The sequence below is a fragment of the Miniopterus schreibersii genome, assembly GCF_964146895.1.
Source record: "Miniopterus schreibersii genome assembly, chromosome: 1".
Classification (NCBI taxonomy): Eukaryota; Metazoa; Chordata; class Mammalia; order Chiroptera; family Miniopteridae; genus Miniopterus; species Miniopterus schreibersii.
In genome coordinates this window covers 137727675-137747581 of record NC_138101.1, presented here as the reverse complement: position 1 = coordinate 137747581, position 19907 = coordinate 137727675, and the positions used below count along the sequence as shown (strand labels likewise).

General features: G+C 42.9%; 1 protein-coding gene across 3 annotated transcripts in view; it reads right to left on the bottom strand.

Moving 5' to 3' along the window:
* FMN1 (formin 1) overlaps positions 1 to 19907 on the bottom strand; it is a gene marked incomplete at its 5' end in the record, with an annotated part of 348552 nt that overhangs the window by 252076 nt on the left and 76569 nt on the right. The window contains 2 exons of one of the 3 annotated variants that reach the window (XM_081137911.1): positions 2099 to 2216; positions 3897 to 7191. The exons of 1 other annotated variant lie outside the window; for it this stretch is intronic. In XM_081137911.1, the coding sequence (XP_080994037.1) occupies positions 2099 to 2216; positions 3897 to 5291 (1513 nt within the window). Of the gene's footprint in view, positions 1 to 2098; positions 2217 to 3896; positions 7192 to 19907 lie in introns of those variants that run through there. One more of the 3 variants, XM_081137909.1, reaches the window with a different exon arrangement.

The following is a 19907-nucleotide window of genomic DNA, read 5'->3' as shown; positions in this document are numbered from 1 at the left end:
AGGCTTAGATGTCAACAGGTCACAATTGCTATCACGCAACTGAAATATGAATGCTGGAGTGTCCATCTCCTGTTTCACTAATTTAATGAGTAATACACCCTAGGAAAAATGAAAACGCTGAAGGTATAAAAACATAAGGCTTCAAATACCTTGCAATATTTTGGACCCTACTTTTCTGTCTCTGTGATTCCTACAGAGTGGCAACAGGGAAATCAATGAAAATACCACAGAATGTATTGTCATAAACCAAATGTTTATGTCTCAACAACAGAGACAGTAACAAGGCAAATAACTTCCTCGAGCTTAGCAATAAGTTACAAGGCACCGTGCTAATACTGAGTAACGGTAAAAACAGGTTTCCTGCAGGCATGGGGTATCTTACTCCTCTTTGATACCCACCCCCTGAGTGTACCCACAGAGTAACGGGCACCTACAAGGCTCTCCAGAACCTGAGCACCAGACCTAGGAGCGCAGTAATCAAGCCATAGTACTGACACTCGTGGGAACCGGCCAGGGACCTAGATGCCTTCTCTTAACAGCCACCTTCTCTCTGTCGCACGCTGTCATTGTGCCATCAGGGCCCACCTGAAAGAACTATCCTCACTGGTCCCTCCCTCCTCTTTTTCCGCATCTCACCTGCAACCTTAGAGATCTCTGAAAGCACACTTAATTATATTTATAAAAAAAAGACTGGGAAAGCCACGGATGGGTAAATTATGGTGCTCCTCTGAGCTTCAGAAATGAAATAAGATGTAAGCGAAGGCTAAGGTATCTCTACAGAAGTATAAACACCTGCAAAATACCGCTGGCATTCACCTCCTTCTCTACTCTGCAAGTGCTGGTTACAAGGAGGATGCCATGAGACACGGGTAGGGAGTCTAGGTTCACTGATATAAACCAGGAGTAAGAACCCACAGGATTCTGGTTTTTCATTCAAAGCAAACTTCAACACTTTTTAAAATTGTTCAAACTGTGTCAGATGGTGAGAAAAATGGTTTGGTATGTGGTTCAAGACTGCAATTAAAAGCATTCCAACTTTGGAAAATCAAATGTAGGCAAGAAGACCGGAACAGCTATATGGGTAGATTCTTTCTGTAAGTAAAACACTGCAGGGGAAAAATGCTGTGAAGTAGTTGACGTGCTGGGTGGTGAGAAGTCTGCAATTGTGCAATCAGGTTGTGGAGTGACGTTCGTCTGTGTTCTCAGTCACTGACGCAACTTTACGACACTGCAGAAAAGCCCATACATTACTAAATCACTTAAACTTTGATCCACTTAGGTCTGTCAATGAACAGAACTGAAAGAAGTACTTTTCTATAACCAGGTAGACGGACCTTAACATGAACACACCTAAGACAACCAGCAGAATAAAGCCTGCATAGGTGATCTTCAAAAACCAGATGACAGAGGTTTCAGTAGAGACGCATACAGACACACATGTATACAATACGACACACTATCCTTTCCTTCTTCATTTCTTTTTAAAATTTCATGTGAACCTTTCACTTACAGAGTAAAAATATCTAGATTCCCACTCCATTTAAATATATTCAAGCAAAGCCCCTGGGAAGGTTTCCAGAGAGTTAGGTTCCTTTAAAAATGGCCATGCATTAAAGAAAGCTTTCGTCTAACAAAAGTGAAAGGGTAACTGATATGGTATCTGTACATTCACTCTGCACAAGGTTCCTGCAGCTCAAAAGCATTAGTCACAGACAAACAGCAAATCAGATTACAGCTCTGGAGAACCATACTCTGCCTCTTCCAGCAGCCCTGCCAGCTCACGCATTACAGAGGGCCAACCACCTGCTTCCTGAGGAATTTGTAATCTACCTTCTCCATTAGTTCCCCAAAGGGTCTCCTACTTTACCGACATGCCCCCCCTTCATTCATTCCACTGCATTCACCTTTCATCTCCAAGAGATTCATTAACGATAAGCGTTCAAGGGTGCACTTTAAAGGCACAACCAAAAAGAAAAGCCTTCAGCATTATATTTTATAACGAAACAAAAACTCAAATTCTGCGAGTCTCCTGAGTTGGAACTAAAAGCCATTGCAGCAGGAGATCCATTCCTGGGTACCTGGCCTGTTTTCACATTACCTGCTTCAGTGTACTTCAATCCCACTTTTTCTTCTGTGTCCTTTGTCTTTGGGGGTGGCCAGACAGCTTGGAGTCTGCCAGGAGTTCTATCGTCCTGCTCAGTGGGGCTGTGCTCAGGCTGTTTAAAAAGTGGGCAAAGAAAAGAATAAGTTAAATGAAATATGGCCAAAGCCAATTATTCCCCCAAAACAAACATGCTGACTCTAACATTAAGAAAATTAATATTAATGGCCAGTTGCACATTGCGCTCCATGATCCTTTCCCAGAAAGGTAAAGTGATCAGTGGGAGTGAAAGTCAAAAAACAACTCAAGGCTATTGGGATGTAATTAATATACAGCATGGTAACTGTTGTCAATAATGTTGTATTTTAAATTTGAAAGTTATTAAGAAAGTAAATTTTAAATGTTCTCATCGCAAGAAAAGAAATGTGTAACTCTGTATGGGGATAGAGAGGGTAAAGAGTCTTACTGTGCTAATTGTTTCGTCATATATACAAATGTCAAAGGAATCATGCTGTACACCTGAAACTAATATAATGTTGTATGTTGATTATACTTCAATAAAAAAATTTAAAAAAACACCTCAAAGCCAAGTATTACACAACCCTTGATAGATGATTTTTATCATGTAACTATCTTTAAAAAAAATCACAAATATACTTTGAACTGAAGATATAGATACAAATGTACTACAATCAAGTACTTTTATAGAAATGTTTACAAGTGTATCCCAAACAACTCCACAGTTATTTATAATGCCTACTCTTTCATTTCCCATGAACATTAGCTGTAGGCGTAGATACACTTCTCAAGCACCCCACATTGCTATTTCAATTCTCTTTTCTTTCCTATTAAAAAAATGATAGTGAAATGTCCTTCGTATTCAGGCTGTTTTTAACCTGTTGATTTTTACGACTATGCGAGTGTTATATTGTGTTTAGTTTTTAACTACAACTCAAGATAATTCTTCCGAAGACTTTTCAATTTTTAACATTTTAACTGATCAAGTATTTAAGAGGAAACTGTCATATTCTGAGTTGATACAAACCAAGAAATTCTCTTTGCTGTCCTTATGTACCTCTAAGATCTACTGGACAGGTAGTCTTTATAAGTTATCAAATTAATTTTCTTTGAATAACAGCTTTTATTAATTAGATAGTTACCGTACACTAACTTCACTTAATCTTCACAGCCACCATAAAAGGTGAGGGTTATTCCTTTTTTTTTTCTTTTCTCCTCATGAGGAGACTGAGGCTCAGAGATGATCAAGGTCACCCAGACAGTAAATGGCATTGTTAGAAATAAAATCCAGGCCTCATTTTAAATCCAGTGCTCAATCAGGATGCCTTGTAACCAACACAGAACATTTCAATTACATCACAAACAAGTATTCCGCCGACCGGCAGACATATAAAGGAAAAATACTCTTCACCGAGGTATATAATTTAGCGGTGAGGAAATCTGGGCGGTGTTTCCATATTGCAGTGCACCCTCATGCTGCTTAGTTTTATAAGAACATTTACCATTAACGCTTGAACTGGGAGTGACAGGTTCTCTTTCCTACCGGCTGTATTTACAGATACCTCTCTTCTGACAATCCATAAAAATACAAGGAAGGAGGAAAACACTTCTGTCCAACTCCCCACGCCTTACAAGGACAATTTCAATATGAACATCTCTCACCTAAAAGACAGTCACTAACGACAGGTGACGGGCATTCCCTTGGACAGGAAACCTCAAGAGAAATACAGCAGCATCACATTTTATGATTAAAAATGGGAAACCCAATTCTACATACGCTTCTGGAATCAGAGGGGCCCTCGGCTGGCCTTGCCTTGGACCGTTCAAACACGGCTCTTAGGGACTCCTTCTCATGTCTCATCTTGCGCTTGAGAGCCTCCAGCTCAGAGATGTCGGCGGTGGTCCCCTTTTTGGGGGGACGGATGAACAAGGCTTTAAAGGCCTCCAAGGCGGTTTCTGGTGGCTTTGGCTTGACCTCTCCCCCCTGGGTCTGGGCTTCTCCGGGGCCGCCCTGGCTCTCCTGGGCCCCGCTGCAGCCCATCTCTCCTCCCCGGGGCGGCTCAGGGTCTTCTGCCCTCGGTTCGGCTCTGGGCATGTCAATGCTGAGGAGCTGGGAGAGCTGCTCCAGGAGAGTGGGAGTGGCCTTCAGGTCACTTGTCTTGTCCCCAGTCTTCCCCGTCTGCGGCCCCGTCTGCGGCCCAGCCTGTGCTAGGGACTTCTGGACGGGCTGGGTCAACTTGAGCAAAGCCAGGTCCCCATCCTTCGGCTTGATTTCGGTGATGGTCTCCCCACCCTCGGCCGGGGCTCCCTTCTTCAGCACGCGAAGCCCACTAAAAAAAGCTGGGAGCTGGAACTTCTCTCCAGGGGCGTCTTTTTTAGAAGAGGTGTTCTCGGCGACGGCAACACTCAAGCTCTGGTCTGTCCCCACGGCTGGGGCCTGGGCACCTCCTTCTCCTCCGGCGTGTCCTTGGCCGGGGCTGTGCTCCGCGTGCAGACCACCGTCGCCAGGCCCGGGCTGGCTACCTGTCTCAGGCGGAGCCCCGGGCGGGCCTCGGGCGCCCAGCTGGTCAGCATCCCTCTCTCCGGTGGCAACAAGCTCCCTACAGTCTCCTGGCTTTTCCAGGGGCTCCTCCGATGGCTCAGATAAAGCAACACTCGGGGGCTTCGGGCCATTGGTGGTGCTTCCCTCTTCTGGCTCCTGGCCACCGTCGTCAGAGTCGGAATCACTGCTGATGGTCACCAGGGTCCCGCGAACCAGAATGGCATCGTCTCTGCTCACGCTCAGGGCGGCGAGGGGAACAGGCTCCTGGGCAGGGAGAGAAACCCCTGCCCCTGCTTGCCTCTCACTGCCCTCCGGCTCCGTCTGGGTGTCCACCCGTGCGGCCTCCCCATCATTCCCGGGGCCCGGTGGAACCCGAGCCTCCGCCTCCTGCTCATCCGAGCCCTCGCCGGGGTCACCCGCCTGCGGCGTGCGACCGGCCACCAAGCTGTGGAACGCCCGCAGCACCACGTCTTCCTCGTCGGGCTTCACGGGTTCCAACTTATTCGCAAACCCAAACAGGGATTTCATGGAGAACTTGCTCAGGATGGACTGAGCCATCTCAGGGCCAGCTTCAGGCTTGTCTGGTCCCGAGACATCACTGCCATTCACGGGGTTACCAAGGTCCTCCATGTCCCGCAGCGGTGCCCTCGACGGCCGTCCTGCCTTGGGTTACCTTCCCCTGCTCTCAGTTTATCCACTCCATCAGCTCTTAACTTACAGGGCAGCGCGCAACAGGACCCGGCAGCCGGACTCCGGCGGCGCGGCGCAGCGCAGCGCAGCGCAGCGAGCGCGCTCCGGGGCCTCTTCGGGCCAATCCCTGCGCTCTCCTTCCGGCCTGTGCGCCGGGCGCCCGGGGCGGCCGTGCGAGTCCGCGGAGCCGTCTGCCGGGAGCAGCGGGGGCTGCGCACCTTACTACACACGGGCGGCAGGCTGCTCCTCGGGGACTTCCGTATTTATCCCCGCGCACAAAAGGCTTTTTGTCGCGAGCAGAGTCAGCCTGCCCCGGCCATCCCGGCCCCGGACTTCACCGCAGCTCCGCCCCAGTGCCTGTCTTTCTCCGGGTGGCTTTCAACTTCCTCATTGGCGAGCCAGGGAGGCTCCAGAAAGTGCTGAGCCGGCACGCTGAGCCTGACAGCCCTCCACCACCCCCGAGCAGCCCGAGAAATCCAGAAGTAAATCAGCAGAAGATGACTCAAGACTTCTTACGGGCCCTCCTTTGCCACCGAAATTATGGTCAGAAGCTGTGCCGTCCAGGCCAAAAAAAAAACAAACCCACAAACTAGCAGGGCACGCACACACCAACGGCCACTCTCAAGGCCCGAAGCAAAGAAACAAGTAAAGAAGAAATAGATCATCTCAAAAGGCCTGGAACTCAAAAGCAGTTCATTTACTGCCCTTGAAGATTTTTTTATTTTTTTTTTTAAAGTGCTTTCTTCCGCTTCCCTGCAGGTTTCATCTGGAATGCAGATTTTAGCTGCCCGGGCCAGAGTAGGAAAACCAACGCGACTGGTTTCAGGTTACTGCTGCTCTAGCTCAGCCCTGGTGTCTCAGTGTTCCACAAACAGGTACTTAGGCAAGCACGCCCACCACGCCCAGTGTCCACCAGCCCTAGGAGGGTGGCAGAGTAAACAGCCCCAGCCCCGCAGGAATGATTACCCTCGCACTCCCTGACAACCTCAGGCTTCTTCAGCAGCGCTGGCTTCCTGGCTTTCTTAGGAATCCTGGTGGCTAAAGGGCACCTCTCTCTGCTTCAGTGATCCCACCAACGAAATGAAACCCGGTGTGGTACAAGGTAACACACAACCTGCCTTGTTAGGGAAAGCAATTCACCAAAGGTCCCCAAGGAGCCACGTTCCCCTAAGGGACAAAACATCTGAAAGGTCTCTATCAGCCAGGTCTCTATCACAGACCCAATTTGCCTAAGACAAAAACCGGACAGACAAAACCACCACCCGCCATCAGCTCAGTGTAGTTCGCAACACAGATTATAGGCTGGGGACCTTGGCAACTGAGGTCGTGGAAAAATTGCAGCCCTGTTTCCCAGCTGCCTAGTTGCCTCTTGGGACAGCTTCCTGTCGTACCTGAAGGTCTCCGTGTTTCTCTTTCAAATCCTGTCCAGTCAGCAGGCATTTAGTAAGCACCTGGGATAGAGAAGGCACTGTGCTGGATCAGGAGAGTAGAGCCGGCTTAATAGTTATCATGGCTCAGTAGTAATCACCTGCTCACTTTGGGCAACACTGTAAGAAGATTGAGCCCAAGTGTTAAATGTAAATAGCAATTTATTCTGCAAATCAGAAGTTGTTGCCACAAGCCAAATGGCAGTCTTGCCTTCTCTGCAAGCAGGGAATGGCTGAGGGTCCCACACTGATAACTTGTATCATGTTCCCCAGTAAATATTCATACTGAGGAATGCTGATTGCAATAACACATTTCTCTAGCAGTGTGTTCAAAGGGGACCCTCCCACAAAAAGGGCACATAGTATATTCCATCAATCCCTATGGGAGAGTTAAAACAGTACTTTCTAATCCCTGACTTGACCTTGTGTCTAAATGGATACTTTCCTGTTTGCCACTGATCCTAGTATATTTTGGGATTATTAACTAGGGCACAGACAATCAAAAAGGGCCACTACACACACGCAAATATTCATTGGTGCCATTTAAGGCTCAGAACCAGCTTCCTGTCTAGAGAAAATGTGCATTGATAAAATCAGACTTCCGCTGCTTCAAGGCTGAGGAGAAAAGGAATCATCACACCAGCCAGTAAGATCAGTCGTCCGATATACCCGTGAGGGGAGGCGACACGGCACATGCTGCGTGTTTTCTTTCTTTCACTGAGAAGGCTCCCCTTTCTCAGACATAACTACTTACTGATTTCCAGAATACGTTGCAAGAACCCTCGGCAGATTTGGACAAAATGGGACATACACTGGAGAGGCTTGTTGGCCCTTTTACGCTACAGCATGGAGCAGAATTATAAAGTTTCAGAATCCTCTCAGTGCCCAGGATGCCAATTCATCATGGAAAGGGGGGCGAGTCTTGGGTCCCAGGAGATGATTGGATTCCAGCCCCTCTAGGTGGGTTAGGTATTATTAGGTTCATTTTAAAAGTGAAGCGACCATGGCCAAGAGAACATAACTGCCCCAGGTTGCACAGCTAATGAGTGGAGAATAGTAATAATATCTAACATTTATTAGGTGTTTACTATGTGCCAAGCACTGTTCTACATTAGCTGACTGATACGTGTAACTAGGAGGTCGGTATTATTCTCTTGTTCCTATTTGGAAGCACAGCAGGACAAGGCAGCTTTCCCATGCCCACAGCATTGGTGAGTGGCAAAATGAGAACTTGAATCCAGGCCATCGGGCTCCAGAATCCACACTCTGAATCGCCCTTCTAAAACCTTGACTTCCACCTCCTGCCAAAAGAGGATGCCCCACACACCAGAATCACGAAGTGTGAAGGCGTGTCAATCCACGTGGTTGGTGGTCTCAGTAGAATGTATTATGTACTTTACCCTCTAAGATGACACAGAAGACTGACTTTGCAAAAAACTTAATGAGAATGACCATGCTTTTCCCTTGTTGTAATTTAGGAAAAAGGCCTAGAGGGGCTGCTTAGAAAAATCAGGGAAAAATTCTTAGCTGGTTTTTCTGCTGGTCACAATCAAGACACAGAATCCTCTGACCTCAAATACATCCAGAGGCTTTCCAGCTTGCTCCTGCAATTCCCCTTCATTCAGGAAGCACGAATCCTATCACAGAGGCATTTTCACCCAACAGGCATTATTAAGTACCTACTGTGTACAAAGCTCCTGGGATACAGATGAAGAAACTCCAGCCCTCCAGCTTCATGAAATGTGTAGCTTAATAGGGGAAATCAGCCAAGAAAGAGGTGATTCTGTTCATAGACTGTAACCAAGTACTCTATACCCCAGACCCAGTCTGAACAGCATTAGGTGGACCTAAGACAATTTTGAATGGAAGCAAGCAGTGAACACCTAAATAGGATGATCGAGAAAGAGCCACACAGTAGTTCAAGTAGAAATCTGAATATTGACTCTCTTTCAGGCCACTGGTTCTCACGACCATCAAAAACATTACTACTTCTGGTCATTTAGGAAATTGAAAAATGTTTCAGGCTGTAATGTTCAAATAAGCAACCTACACATTTAATCTTAGTTGGTTTGAAAAAATGATTCCATTTAATGCTGTAACATTTGCAGGGGAGTGGGGTGGGGAATAATCACTTCTCTTGGATGTTATTTATCCCAGCGTCTTATTCTGTTATAAATACTTAAGCACCTACTACCCAAAACCGAGGACAGCCAAGACTAAGACTGTCACCTTTACAACTTCACCTGATTGTCTTTTGTTCTAACCTCAAGACACTTAAGCTCTTTAATAGCTACACTTGAGCAGAAAGCCAAGTAAAAATGATCTACCTTAGACCACTAAGTTAAAACAGACACGATAAATAATTAGGTAGCATTTGACCCACATGATGTTCTTTGTAACTATTTGTTAAAAAACAATCAGTACCCAGCTACTTGAAAATGGAGCATAGTATGTATTTGTGTGGATAATTTACTACCTGTGAATTTTCCATGTTCCTCTCATCTCACTATCCTCTCAGATTGAGGCTGCAGCCAATTGTATCTCATGGCAATAAGAACATTAGTCCAACAAAGAGGTGCCTGGCAAGATAAGCCTTAAAAAGGTGATTGCAACAAAAAAAGGCACATCACCTCATGGTAGCAGCATTAAAAACTTAAAAAAATAAATCAGTTTGCAGAAGTTGGACGCTGCCTGAAAGGAAAACTTCCTAGAGCCACTTCCCCTCACCCTGTGTGGCCTCCACCACCCCTACCCTTCAGCTTAGATAATTCCTTCCCACATTTTAATAAAACCCTGAAAAGCAAGGAAAAAGTAAAGCAAATGAGATTACATTTCACAGGGTTAGGCTACTTAATTCTCCTGTTTCTCTTTATCCAATTTATTTCAAGTTCTGGGCTTGAACTGAATGACTAATTGCTTCCAGCTTCCTGAAGTGGTTCAGCTAGGTTCTTGTGACCGTTGCTTGAGGTAGCAAGTAGAAAGTGGAGTTAAAATTAGTAAGGGTAAGAGTGTAGAAACTATTACTGTGAAAGGAAAAAGTTCAGAGCATTAGACTGGGGAAAAGTAAGTAAACTATGAATAAAGGTATGAGTGGGAGTGATGGGTGGAGGTGGGATTTGGGGGTTCAGGAAGTATGTTCTAACTTCCCAAATGAAGGTGAGATCTCAGAAAATTATGACATCACGAGTACTCCAAAAGGCATTTGTTAATGAGGGAGAAGCCATACGGAAGGAGTGTAGGTTATAAAAGAATTTGGGTACAATCATATTGTTGGGAGGCTGAATGGGACTTCAGAAATATTAGACATCAATGAGCTCAACCTTCTTATTGTAAAGAGGAAGGCATCAGGAGTCAAGAGAGGCTAACTCACTGGTACCAGTCCACACTGCTCAGGCATAGCAGCAAGATGGAAACAGGTGTCCGGACCCCTGTCCACCCCTCATCGCACCCCCTACTACTGCCCTGGCACGTGACCTTACCTTCTTCCTGATCAGCAGCCTCCTAATGCTCATTCTCCACATCTTCAGAATGGGACTATGGGGCCAAATGAAAGACACCACCAGAGACCTCCTTAGGCCTCCCCTTGTGTTTTAGTTTTGCAGCACCGACCCTGCCTTCCCCGTGGGGCTTCCCCCCCCCCCCCCCCGCCAACTAACACTACACTTAACACAGCCCCTCTGCGTCAGCCTATCAGAAGCTGGCAACTGTTTTTACTAATTGGTTAAAAAAGAAAACAGGCTGCACTTGCCTCCTGCAAGGACAGGTCGCAGTGATTAAGGCCTTTTTCTATTGAGCAGCAGCAAGGACTGCGTGGAAATGTGTTGAATGTAGGTAACAAACTAGAAGACTCTCAAAGGGAAGAGAAGAGGCTGTGGTGAAGCTGGAAGAAAGAAGAGAGCGGTAGGTATGTGATCTTTCAGGGATCAAGGAATGAGGGCAGTTGTAGTTAAGAACCTGTCCCTGGGTCGTGTGCTTACATCCTACTCTGACCTTTCAGGAAGCTTGACCTTAGGTAAGGTATACAAGCGCCCTATGCCTCAGCCTCCTCAGCTGGGAACTGGGAATAAAAGTACTTACTTTATGGGTTGTTAAGAGCATTAAATAAACTCTTATCTGTTTGACACTCTCATTGATGCCTGGCACATAGTAAGCCCTGTATGGGTATGATATGTTTTCATAGGAAAGAAACAACTTTCTTAGGGACAGCCACCAGCATCCAACAGAACTATTTTTTAACTCTGTCAATATGAAACAGATTATTACTAATGAACTGACAGCCAGGGCAGGAAGGTGCCCCTCCCGTACATATGCACTTGGGCAGAAGGGCCCTTTGGTCTGAACAGGATTGTTCGTTATAGAAAGGCCTACTAAATATGCCTCCCCACGCCACATCTGTGCCACGAGTGAATGGAGTTCCAAAGAAAATTCTTTCAAGGGATCCCTTGGGGTGTTTCAGGGCAAATGCTCTCTGGATTGGTTTTTTCCATCACCTGAAGAGAGTAATTAGCTTGAAGTTTTCCCAGGTTGCCACTGTAGAAGGTGACAGAGTTCACCCTGTTCTTTATTGCTTTTCCTGGGCTCCAAGATGATTTTTAAACCAACTCAATCATTTCAGGAAAAAAGAAAAAGATCCATGAATTTGGATTCTCTCAAGAAAATCCTTTTCTGAAGAGTCTATTGATAGATGGTGATGAAGATTCTGCAAATGCAGTCCCTTAGCACTGTTATGCCGATGACAAAAATTATGTAAGAGGGAAAAGGAAAGGCTGGGACTTACTTGTGAAACTGAAAGGGAGAGAGAGAAAAAAGAAGCATTCTTTAAGATACAGAATTTCCTGGGACAAGTTTTTGAAGGATTTTGGGCTTTTCCAAAATGAATAATATTGATGTCCCTCATGGGCAATCACAACAGAAGCCATGACGTCCATGCAGGAAGCATTTCATTGTGGCTGAGGTTGATCATGATAAAAGCTTTAGATGAAGATCTGGAATCTAATAAGCCATACATACCTATTGCAGCCCATATGCTCCTGCTTCCCAAGTCATAAAACTAGACAGCCATTGACTGTGCTAATACTGAGTATCTTTTTCTTTCCCTTCCTTAATTTTTTAAAGTAAAAGTTGTTTTGAGAATATTAGTTCAAACACTAAAGATCCGGGTGGTATCATTTTAAATTGTTTTTTAAATTTAAAGGTGGGAATGTTAGGGAAAGCGAGGATTTACCTAAAACAAAATGAAGGTAGATTAGAAAAACATGCATAATAGGGAAAAAGGGAGAGAGCTAGCATTTTTTTAGAGTGTCATTCTTGTCCCAAGTAGGTACCATCCTAGATTCTTTGGGCAAGTTTTCTGGGACCTTAATCCCTCCATAACGCTAGGAGAAAGGTATCACTGACCTCATTATATAGATTAGCGATGTCCAGTGCAAGTTTCTGCAGTAATGGAAATGTTCTATATCTGTGTCATCCAGGACAGCAGATATTGGCCACAGGTGGCCTCCGAGAACTTAAAATGTGGCTAGTGTGACTGACTGAGGAAATGAACTTTTGATTTTACTTAATTTTAATTAATAGCCATGTCTAGCTACTGATTACTGTTTGAATACTGCTGGCAATATTAATACTGAGGTTCAGAGAAATTAGGTCAGTTCCAAGATTAAACAACCAATGAGTGGCAAAGCCAAAATCTGAATTGGATCAACCTGATTCTAAATGTTCATTCTTTTCATTACAATAACTCAGAGAACTATGGTATTTCATGACAGTTCTCTTTCACACTGAGACATCAAAATGGGGCCGAGTGACTCACCAGGTCACCAGAACCAAATGGCTACTGAAGTTAGAAGGAATCTGCAGAAGACAGAAAGGACACAAAGATGATGAGCCCTGACTTGATCAGTGATGATTCCTTGAAGTTAACTCACAAGATTTTGTCATTTTAAGAGAAAAAAAATGTGGAAACGAATGTAAATGCATTGAAATTACAAAGGAGAAGAAAGTAAGCGAGGCAGTGCCACAATTATGATCCTATTGTTGAACACAGTTGAAGAGAGGGCAGGAAAAAAGTAGAGGAGAGGCAAGAGCTGTGGCTTTGAAGTAGAGTGTATGCGCTCAGTAAGAGGGATTACTTCCCAGTCACACACTAACTGTTACTCAGGCAAGTTCCTGAACTTCTATGAGCCAGAGTCTACATGTATACAGCAGGGAAAATATTTAACTCACAGGGATTGCCCTAAGAATTAAATGTGCTAATAGTCTTAATGCAGTGCTTACTTGATTCACCACAGATAGTAGACAGAGGCATGGCCATCACTATCATAGAGCGTGTATAGTTGCAGGGATCAACCAGTGGGGGAGAGGAGTCACATTGCCATGGTTTTGAAATACACTCATTATTGCCTCCATTTTATACATCATTTTAATCTGGTACTTAAATAAAACATATATAGTATATATGGCACTGCTGTCATTTCAACACTTCACAAAGTACCATGAAATATTTTGAAGAAATGTTCTAACAGCTCCTACAATCAATGTCACTTACTTTCTGTAGCTGGAGAAGGAAGTTTATAATGTTCATACACAGTACATTTATGTAGTAGCTGCAGTTCTTAACCCAATTTAGAAATAATAATAATAACTCCAGGTGGCTTAATTAAAGCCTGCAAAGATCAAAAGACAAGAAAAAACAACTGGGCCATAAAAACTGGAGCCTTATGTTAACACAGAAATGCTCTAACATTCTCTAGGCAAAGACTATGGCATTTCAAATTCTAAATGGGTCATGAGGCGTTGTAATTTTAACCATAAATTACCATCTTTATCCTGGAGAGGGGAGAAAGAAAGTACTTTTCAGAAATACACACGTGGAACATAAATGATACACGTAGAAAGGGACCAGGGTTTACAGAGACCATCTGAAGCTCACAGCACTGCAAGTCCAATGAGTGCACAGAGCACTGCAGTTTTTAAGACAGAAAAGGGAGGCTGAAAACATGGAACTTGTTCAAAGGGGGCAAAAAAGCAATTATTTGAATTTTAGAGAAACCAAATAAGGTATTTCAGTCGCAATATTCCAACTCATTTAAATACAATTTCTAGATAAATTTCTCAACATTTTTACAAAATTCAATTCTATTCTACGTTGTCTCCAGCTCTGAAAGCATAATACAAAGTTTTCTCTATGTAAAATCTCAAGAGTCCAAATTTTACATGAGCAGCTAATATATTTCACATCAGAATAGACAAAGAGGAAATCAAGGACACTAAGCGTTATCTAAATCAAAAAAAAGCAAACTTCACAGTTCCACTAACCATTACTATGGTTCAATGATTAAGCCAAACTTATTGTTCCTTTTGTTTCACAAAGAAATCTGAGATGTTGCTAGATGTGTCCTTATCTTGTAGTATATAGAGAAGAGAGGTGGATATTAAGGGAGGCAGGTAAATGGCATGAGAGTTGAACTTTATGGTTGGCATATTATGAGGATTTCTATTTAATTTAATGTCTTAACATTCCACACCAATTTGAGATAACTGGTTAACTTTCATGGGGTTTAGAAATAAAATTAGATAACTCCTTTCCAATTGTTTTATCATGACTTAAAGTGATGAGTTTGTAAGGTAAAAAAGACAATTCTCTAATAATTCATCATTTCCAACTGTTCTTTTTCCCTGTATCAATTCTTGATCATTTATTACACAGCCAACAGACAAGTGATCTCTGTCTCTCTTCCTCTGTCTTTCTCATTCTGTCTTTCCTGCACACATACACTCACACATATATACTCACAGAATAACACATCTCTTCAGAAAACAAGCTACTTTGATATTTCTGAATTCACTTGCAAATACAAGCTTCACTGTCATGAAGTTCCTAATGTTTCGGGTAAGTCCATCTGTGGCCTTTAGCGTTAGGTGGTAGGCTCTCATTGGCTTCCATGAAAAGAAGCCAAGGAGGTGGCCCTTCCCATCTACTGCAAAGGCACCATGTCAGACAGCACCGTGTGTTTTTTGCTGTGGAATCTACTTACGCTGTGGAATTTGACATTTAAGAGTGAAGGGAGGTGGAAGGACTGAAATCTGCTCATGCTCCCATCAGTGTTTCCCCATTCATTTTAAAGGCCCAGGATCTTTAAAATGCACACTGAGACATCTAGTGTTCCACAGTAGCAGTTGCAGAATCTTCACTGAATTGAGGTCTGTGGGGTGATTTGGCTGTAGTTTTAGTTATTTAATTCTGAGCCTGGTTCTCAATCCTTCTCACTGATTATGGGAGCTAACTCATATCCATTAAATGCATTTCTTTGGCCCTGGTCATTGTGACTCGATTGGGCACCATCCCATGCACTGAAAGGTTGTGGGTTGTGGGTTAACATGCCCAGGTTGCAGGCTTAATCTCCCGGTTGGGGGGCATGCAGGAAATAGCCAATCAATGTTTCTCTGTCTCTCCCTCTCCTTCCCTCTCTCTCTAAAAATCAATGAAAAATCTTTAAAAAATAGATTTCTTTGTTTCTTAAATTAAAAACCAACAAAAAAATATCCACAGGAGTGGAGGCGCTTAAGATTTAAGCACTTGGATCTAGACACAGACTTGGGTTCAAGTCCTTGCCCCTCACTTTACTGAACCTCTCTCCTTATCTGTACAGTAGGTATAGTGAAACCTCAAAGGATGGTGCCTGGCATTTAGGGATTGATCAATACCTGGAAGTTTTTGTTACTGGGTGAGATACTAAAGGTTGGGCGTAGACTTGCTAATTATACCATTCCCTTCACAAGATACAATTACTTGGAACATGATGCTATGTCTTCTACATCCAATTAGGCCAATTCAGTAAGAATAATTCAGGGCCCAGGTGAGAAGGAGATGGAGATGATCCTTAGAAGTCAGAATCACTAAGAAGAGGTCAAAGTTTGTGTTTTAAAAGCTGGCATGCAAAATCCTACTTCCAGGATTTGTGCAACCAATATATAATCTTCATGATCGCTTATCTTCTCTTTTCCTATCTTTTTTCCAATCTCAGGCCACACCTTTGTTAGTGGCATTTCTATTCCACCCATGTCCCTTGTTTATAGACACTTCATAAACCATCCTCCATGGTGAGGATTCCTCTCAAATGGGATCTTCAGGAAGAAATTGCACTTGTTATAAGAAACTCAGCCCCACTGCACTTTTAGTCTGTCCATGTTCAATCACCTTTGATGTATGTGGTTCAAAGTGCACTGGAAGCTGAGGGGCAAGGCTAATGGTAGCTTCTTGTTTGGTGGAAGACAAGAAGCTTCCTCTTAAGGCTAACTGTATAATGCTCACGTTCTAAATGGACACTCCATATTCAGATGCCACCCTAGGGCAATTCACACATTTCATGCATTTGAATGCTGCCTGAAAAGTGATGCCTAGGGTTGCCAGATTTAGTAAATAAAATACAGGACAACTAGTAAAATTTGAATATAAAAACAGAATAAAACATGATTTTTTCACAATAAGTTCATCCTATGGAATATTTAGCAACCTCAGGACCTAAAGAGGAACTGACTGAGTACTGGGTCTAGTCTTTCAGGAGTTTTGTAGATCACCCAGAATGGTCCACAGAATGTGCCTGAGCAGGATGACCGGATAATCACCTAAACAGAACCTCTCTACATGGTAGTCTGGCTGACATTCAGCCAAGTGGCACCAAGACCAGCACTGGTTATGTAAACACTGAAATACGTACTGGTTGGTAAACAGATGCTGCCCTGAATCTCTCTAGTGTCTGTCCAACTCCAGCCCACATCCTGCCATTTCCCCAAGGAACCCGGGACCTTCTCCCAATTCAGTAACTGAACGGTGAATGTCACAATGTGGATGGCTCTTGAGGGTATTATGCTAAGTGAAATAAGTCAGATAGAGAAAGGCAAATACTCTATGTTCTCACTTATATGTGGAATCTTAAAAAAAACAAAACTGAACTCAGAGAGAGAACAGATGGGTGGTTGCCACGGATAAGGGATAGTGGAAATAGAGTGAAGGTAGTCAAAAGGTACAGACTTCCAGGTATATGATTAACAATTTCTGAGGATCTAATGTACAGCATGGTGACTATAGTTAATAATACTCTATTGCATAGTTAAAAGTTGCTAGGAGAGTAGCTTTTAAAAGTTCTCACCACAAGAGAAAAAAACAACTTGTAACTGTGAGGTGATGAATGTTAACTAAACTTACTGTGGTGATCATTGTGTAAAATACACATATATAAAATCATTATGTTGTACATCTTAAACTTATACAATGTTATATGTCAGTTACACCTCAATACAACTGGGTGGGGGGGAAGGAGGGGCGGACTTCACTGGAGGAGCAGAAAGAAGTGGTAGGTACCTTCAAATAGAGTTAGGAGACTACAAATTTTGGTCTTGCTATCAGAGATGTGACATTATTCCTCACATCAGGGCAAAGATTTCACACTGACAATATTATTTATTTGTTTCCTTTAAGTAAACTAATTTTCATCCCACATGAATTTCATTGCCCCCGAGTTGATTTATGTTCCTATAAAAGAATCAGGAAATCTAATAATATAGCTGAAAGGAACCTTGTTCCATCTGTCCCTGTTCCTCCACATTCTATCAAAATGCATTTGATTAAAACAAACAAACAAACAAACAAAAAACCTGAAGTCCACAGAAGTTAAGGGAGTGCCCAGGTACCATAGCTAGTTAGTGGTTGAGGCAGGGGTAGAAGCGAGAGAAATCTTCAACTCCTGGTCTAGAGCAGAGGTGGGCCCACTGCCTGTTTTTGAATGGCCTGTATGCTAAGAATGACCTTTACGTTTTTAAATGAATGGGGTTGGGGATGTCAAAAGACAAATAATATTTCTTGACATGTGAAAATTATATGAAACTCAAACTTCTATATATAAACTTTTACTGGAACACAGGCACATTCATGTATGTATTCTCTATGGCTGCTTTTGTCAGTAGAGTTGAGTGGTTACAGCACAAGACTTGTATGATCCCCAAAGCCTAAAATATTCCCTGCCCTCATGCCAGTGACCATTTTGATTTGTGGATGCCACACTCCCACTGGTTATTAAGTGTTTCCCCTCCCACCCCTGCACACTAATGACTGTCAGTGCATCCACGGGAAAGGCTGAGGAAAGGAGCCCTGAGATGGTGGCACCACAGAACACAGAAGTGAGCCAAACCTGTAAGGCCGCTCAAAATACCAGCCAGTCATAAACCCCCCTAACCTTAGTGTTCAAAGTCCCCCAGGAGAAAGATGTCCCCGTAAGCTGGTGTGGTGATTATTAACAGGATATAAACTTTTACTAAATCACTAGAGCCCTTCCAAATGGAAAATCTACTTAGAATGTCAATGTTTAAAACAATGAGAGTCAAATGTCACTGCGGGAAGGGGGGGGGAGGGGGCTAGGAGGTAAGGAGCCTTAGGGCCTGAAGTGTTAAAAAAAGCTAATGTAGAAAATTCTAAAAAAATCCCAATTTTTAAAAGTTACTAATAGAAGACCAAGAAACATAGAATATATATTTTATTATATATTTATGGAAATACTTTATAAAAAAATATAGTTTATATATTAGATATAATTTAAATATTATATTTATGTTTTATATATATATGCATACATGTACATGCCATTAAAGGCTGGTTCAGGAAATAGACCTTATTAATGCAATGCTATGTATCAAAAGCCTAAAAATATTAGGAGGAGAAAGGGCACAGAAAAAATTACATGTGTGATAGTGCTATTGACTTCCAAATTGTAGTATACTACTCCAAAATTGGAAACGGTTACAACATCCAATAATAGAGAGCAATTAAATAAATGTTGGGATATGCTATAGTGGGATAATATATATTCACTTAAGATACATCTAAAGAATTTGCAACCTCATGAGTAAGAAATATAAAACTGATTGGTAAAGAAAAAAAGAGAAAAGGGTACAAAATCTATGTTTACGTGTCAAAAAAATCCCTCAGCAGAAATGAATCATGCATAGTAAAATTTACGGTTTAGTAAAATGGCTGCTGAGATTACAGATCATCTCTTTCCATTCAAAGACATATTTCAAATTTTCTAAAAGGATTGCATATGATTTTTATAATTAAAAATAAACTAAGTAAAATTAAGAAATAATTTCATACACAGGGGAGAGAAGGAAAACCAGAAATACATAGTTTAGCTAATGCCTAAAAAAATACATAGACATGGAATTTTTAAAAAACACAAAAGGAAAAGAAAATCTTTCAAAATCAATTTCTGAACTTTCAAGCTCCAGGACTGCCGTTGCAGCAAGCTGAACGTTGCAGTAATCTCACCAATAGATGTCACTGTCCCACTTCTTTGAGCACATCTCAAGGTGCACAACTTTACTTCTTATATAGAGGGACAAAACCAAAACTACAAATTTCCATGTCATCTCATAAAGGGTTGTAGATTTTTTTATCTTTCAGTTCCATTCCAAACCTCCTTTTGCAATAGCTGGGATGTCTAATGCTTTTCGAAAAGGTCATACTGTGACTATGGTTTTATGGTTATGAAAAGTACAAGGTTCTGTTCTTGGTTGCTTGAAAAAATTGTCACCTGTATGAACATCACAGACCTAACCCACACTTGTCAAACTCATACTTCCAGGCCTGAAAGTAGTGAATTGGAAAGTATTCAAAGAAACTAGGGGTACAAGATTGTCAATAGGCATGAGGGTTTAAGGGGGGAAAAGTGCTTCTTGGACTCCTAATGCTCAGCCCCAGCTCTGACAGGACACTGGAAGGTGAGGAGGGTGTAGAGGGGTGGTGAGAGTGGGGCAGTCTGGTCAATCCTATCAGGCCACCTACGATGTGGAAGTAGCTAAAACTCAGCCCTCTGCTTTGTATGGGGCAGTCAGTGCTTCTGTGTCAATGAACACAAGAATGAATGAGAAAGAAGGCTGTGTTTTTTAAATGGGTAATCTAGTATTCTGCAGATTTCCTGCCAACCTGCTCACCTGTTATTTGAGCAGCTGGAGAGAAAGGAAGGTTTAGGAATGTGCAAGGAAGACAGGCTATTTGGGTTTCATTGGAGAATCCAGAGCCTATCAGTCAGCTAACATATGTCCTCACATTTTTAGAAAAATGGTATTAAGAGGTGAC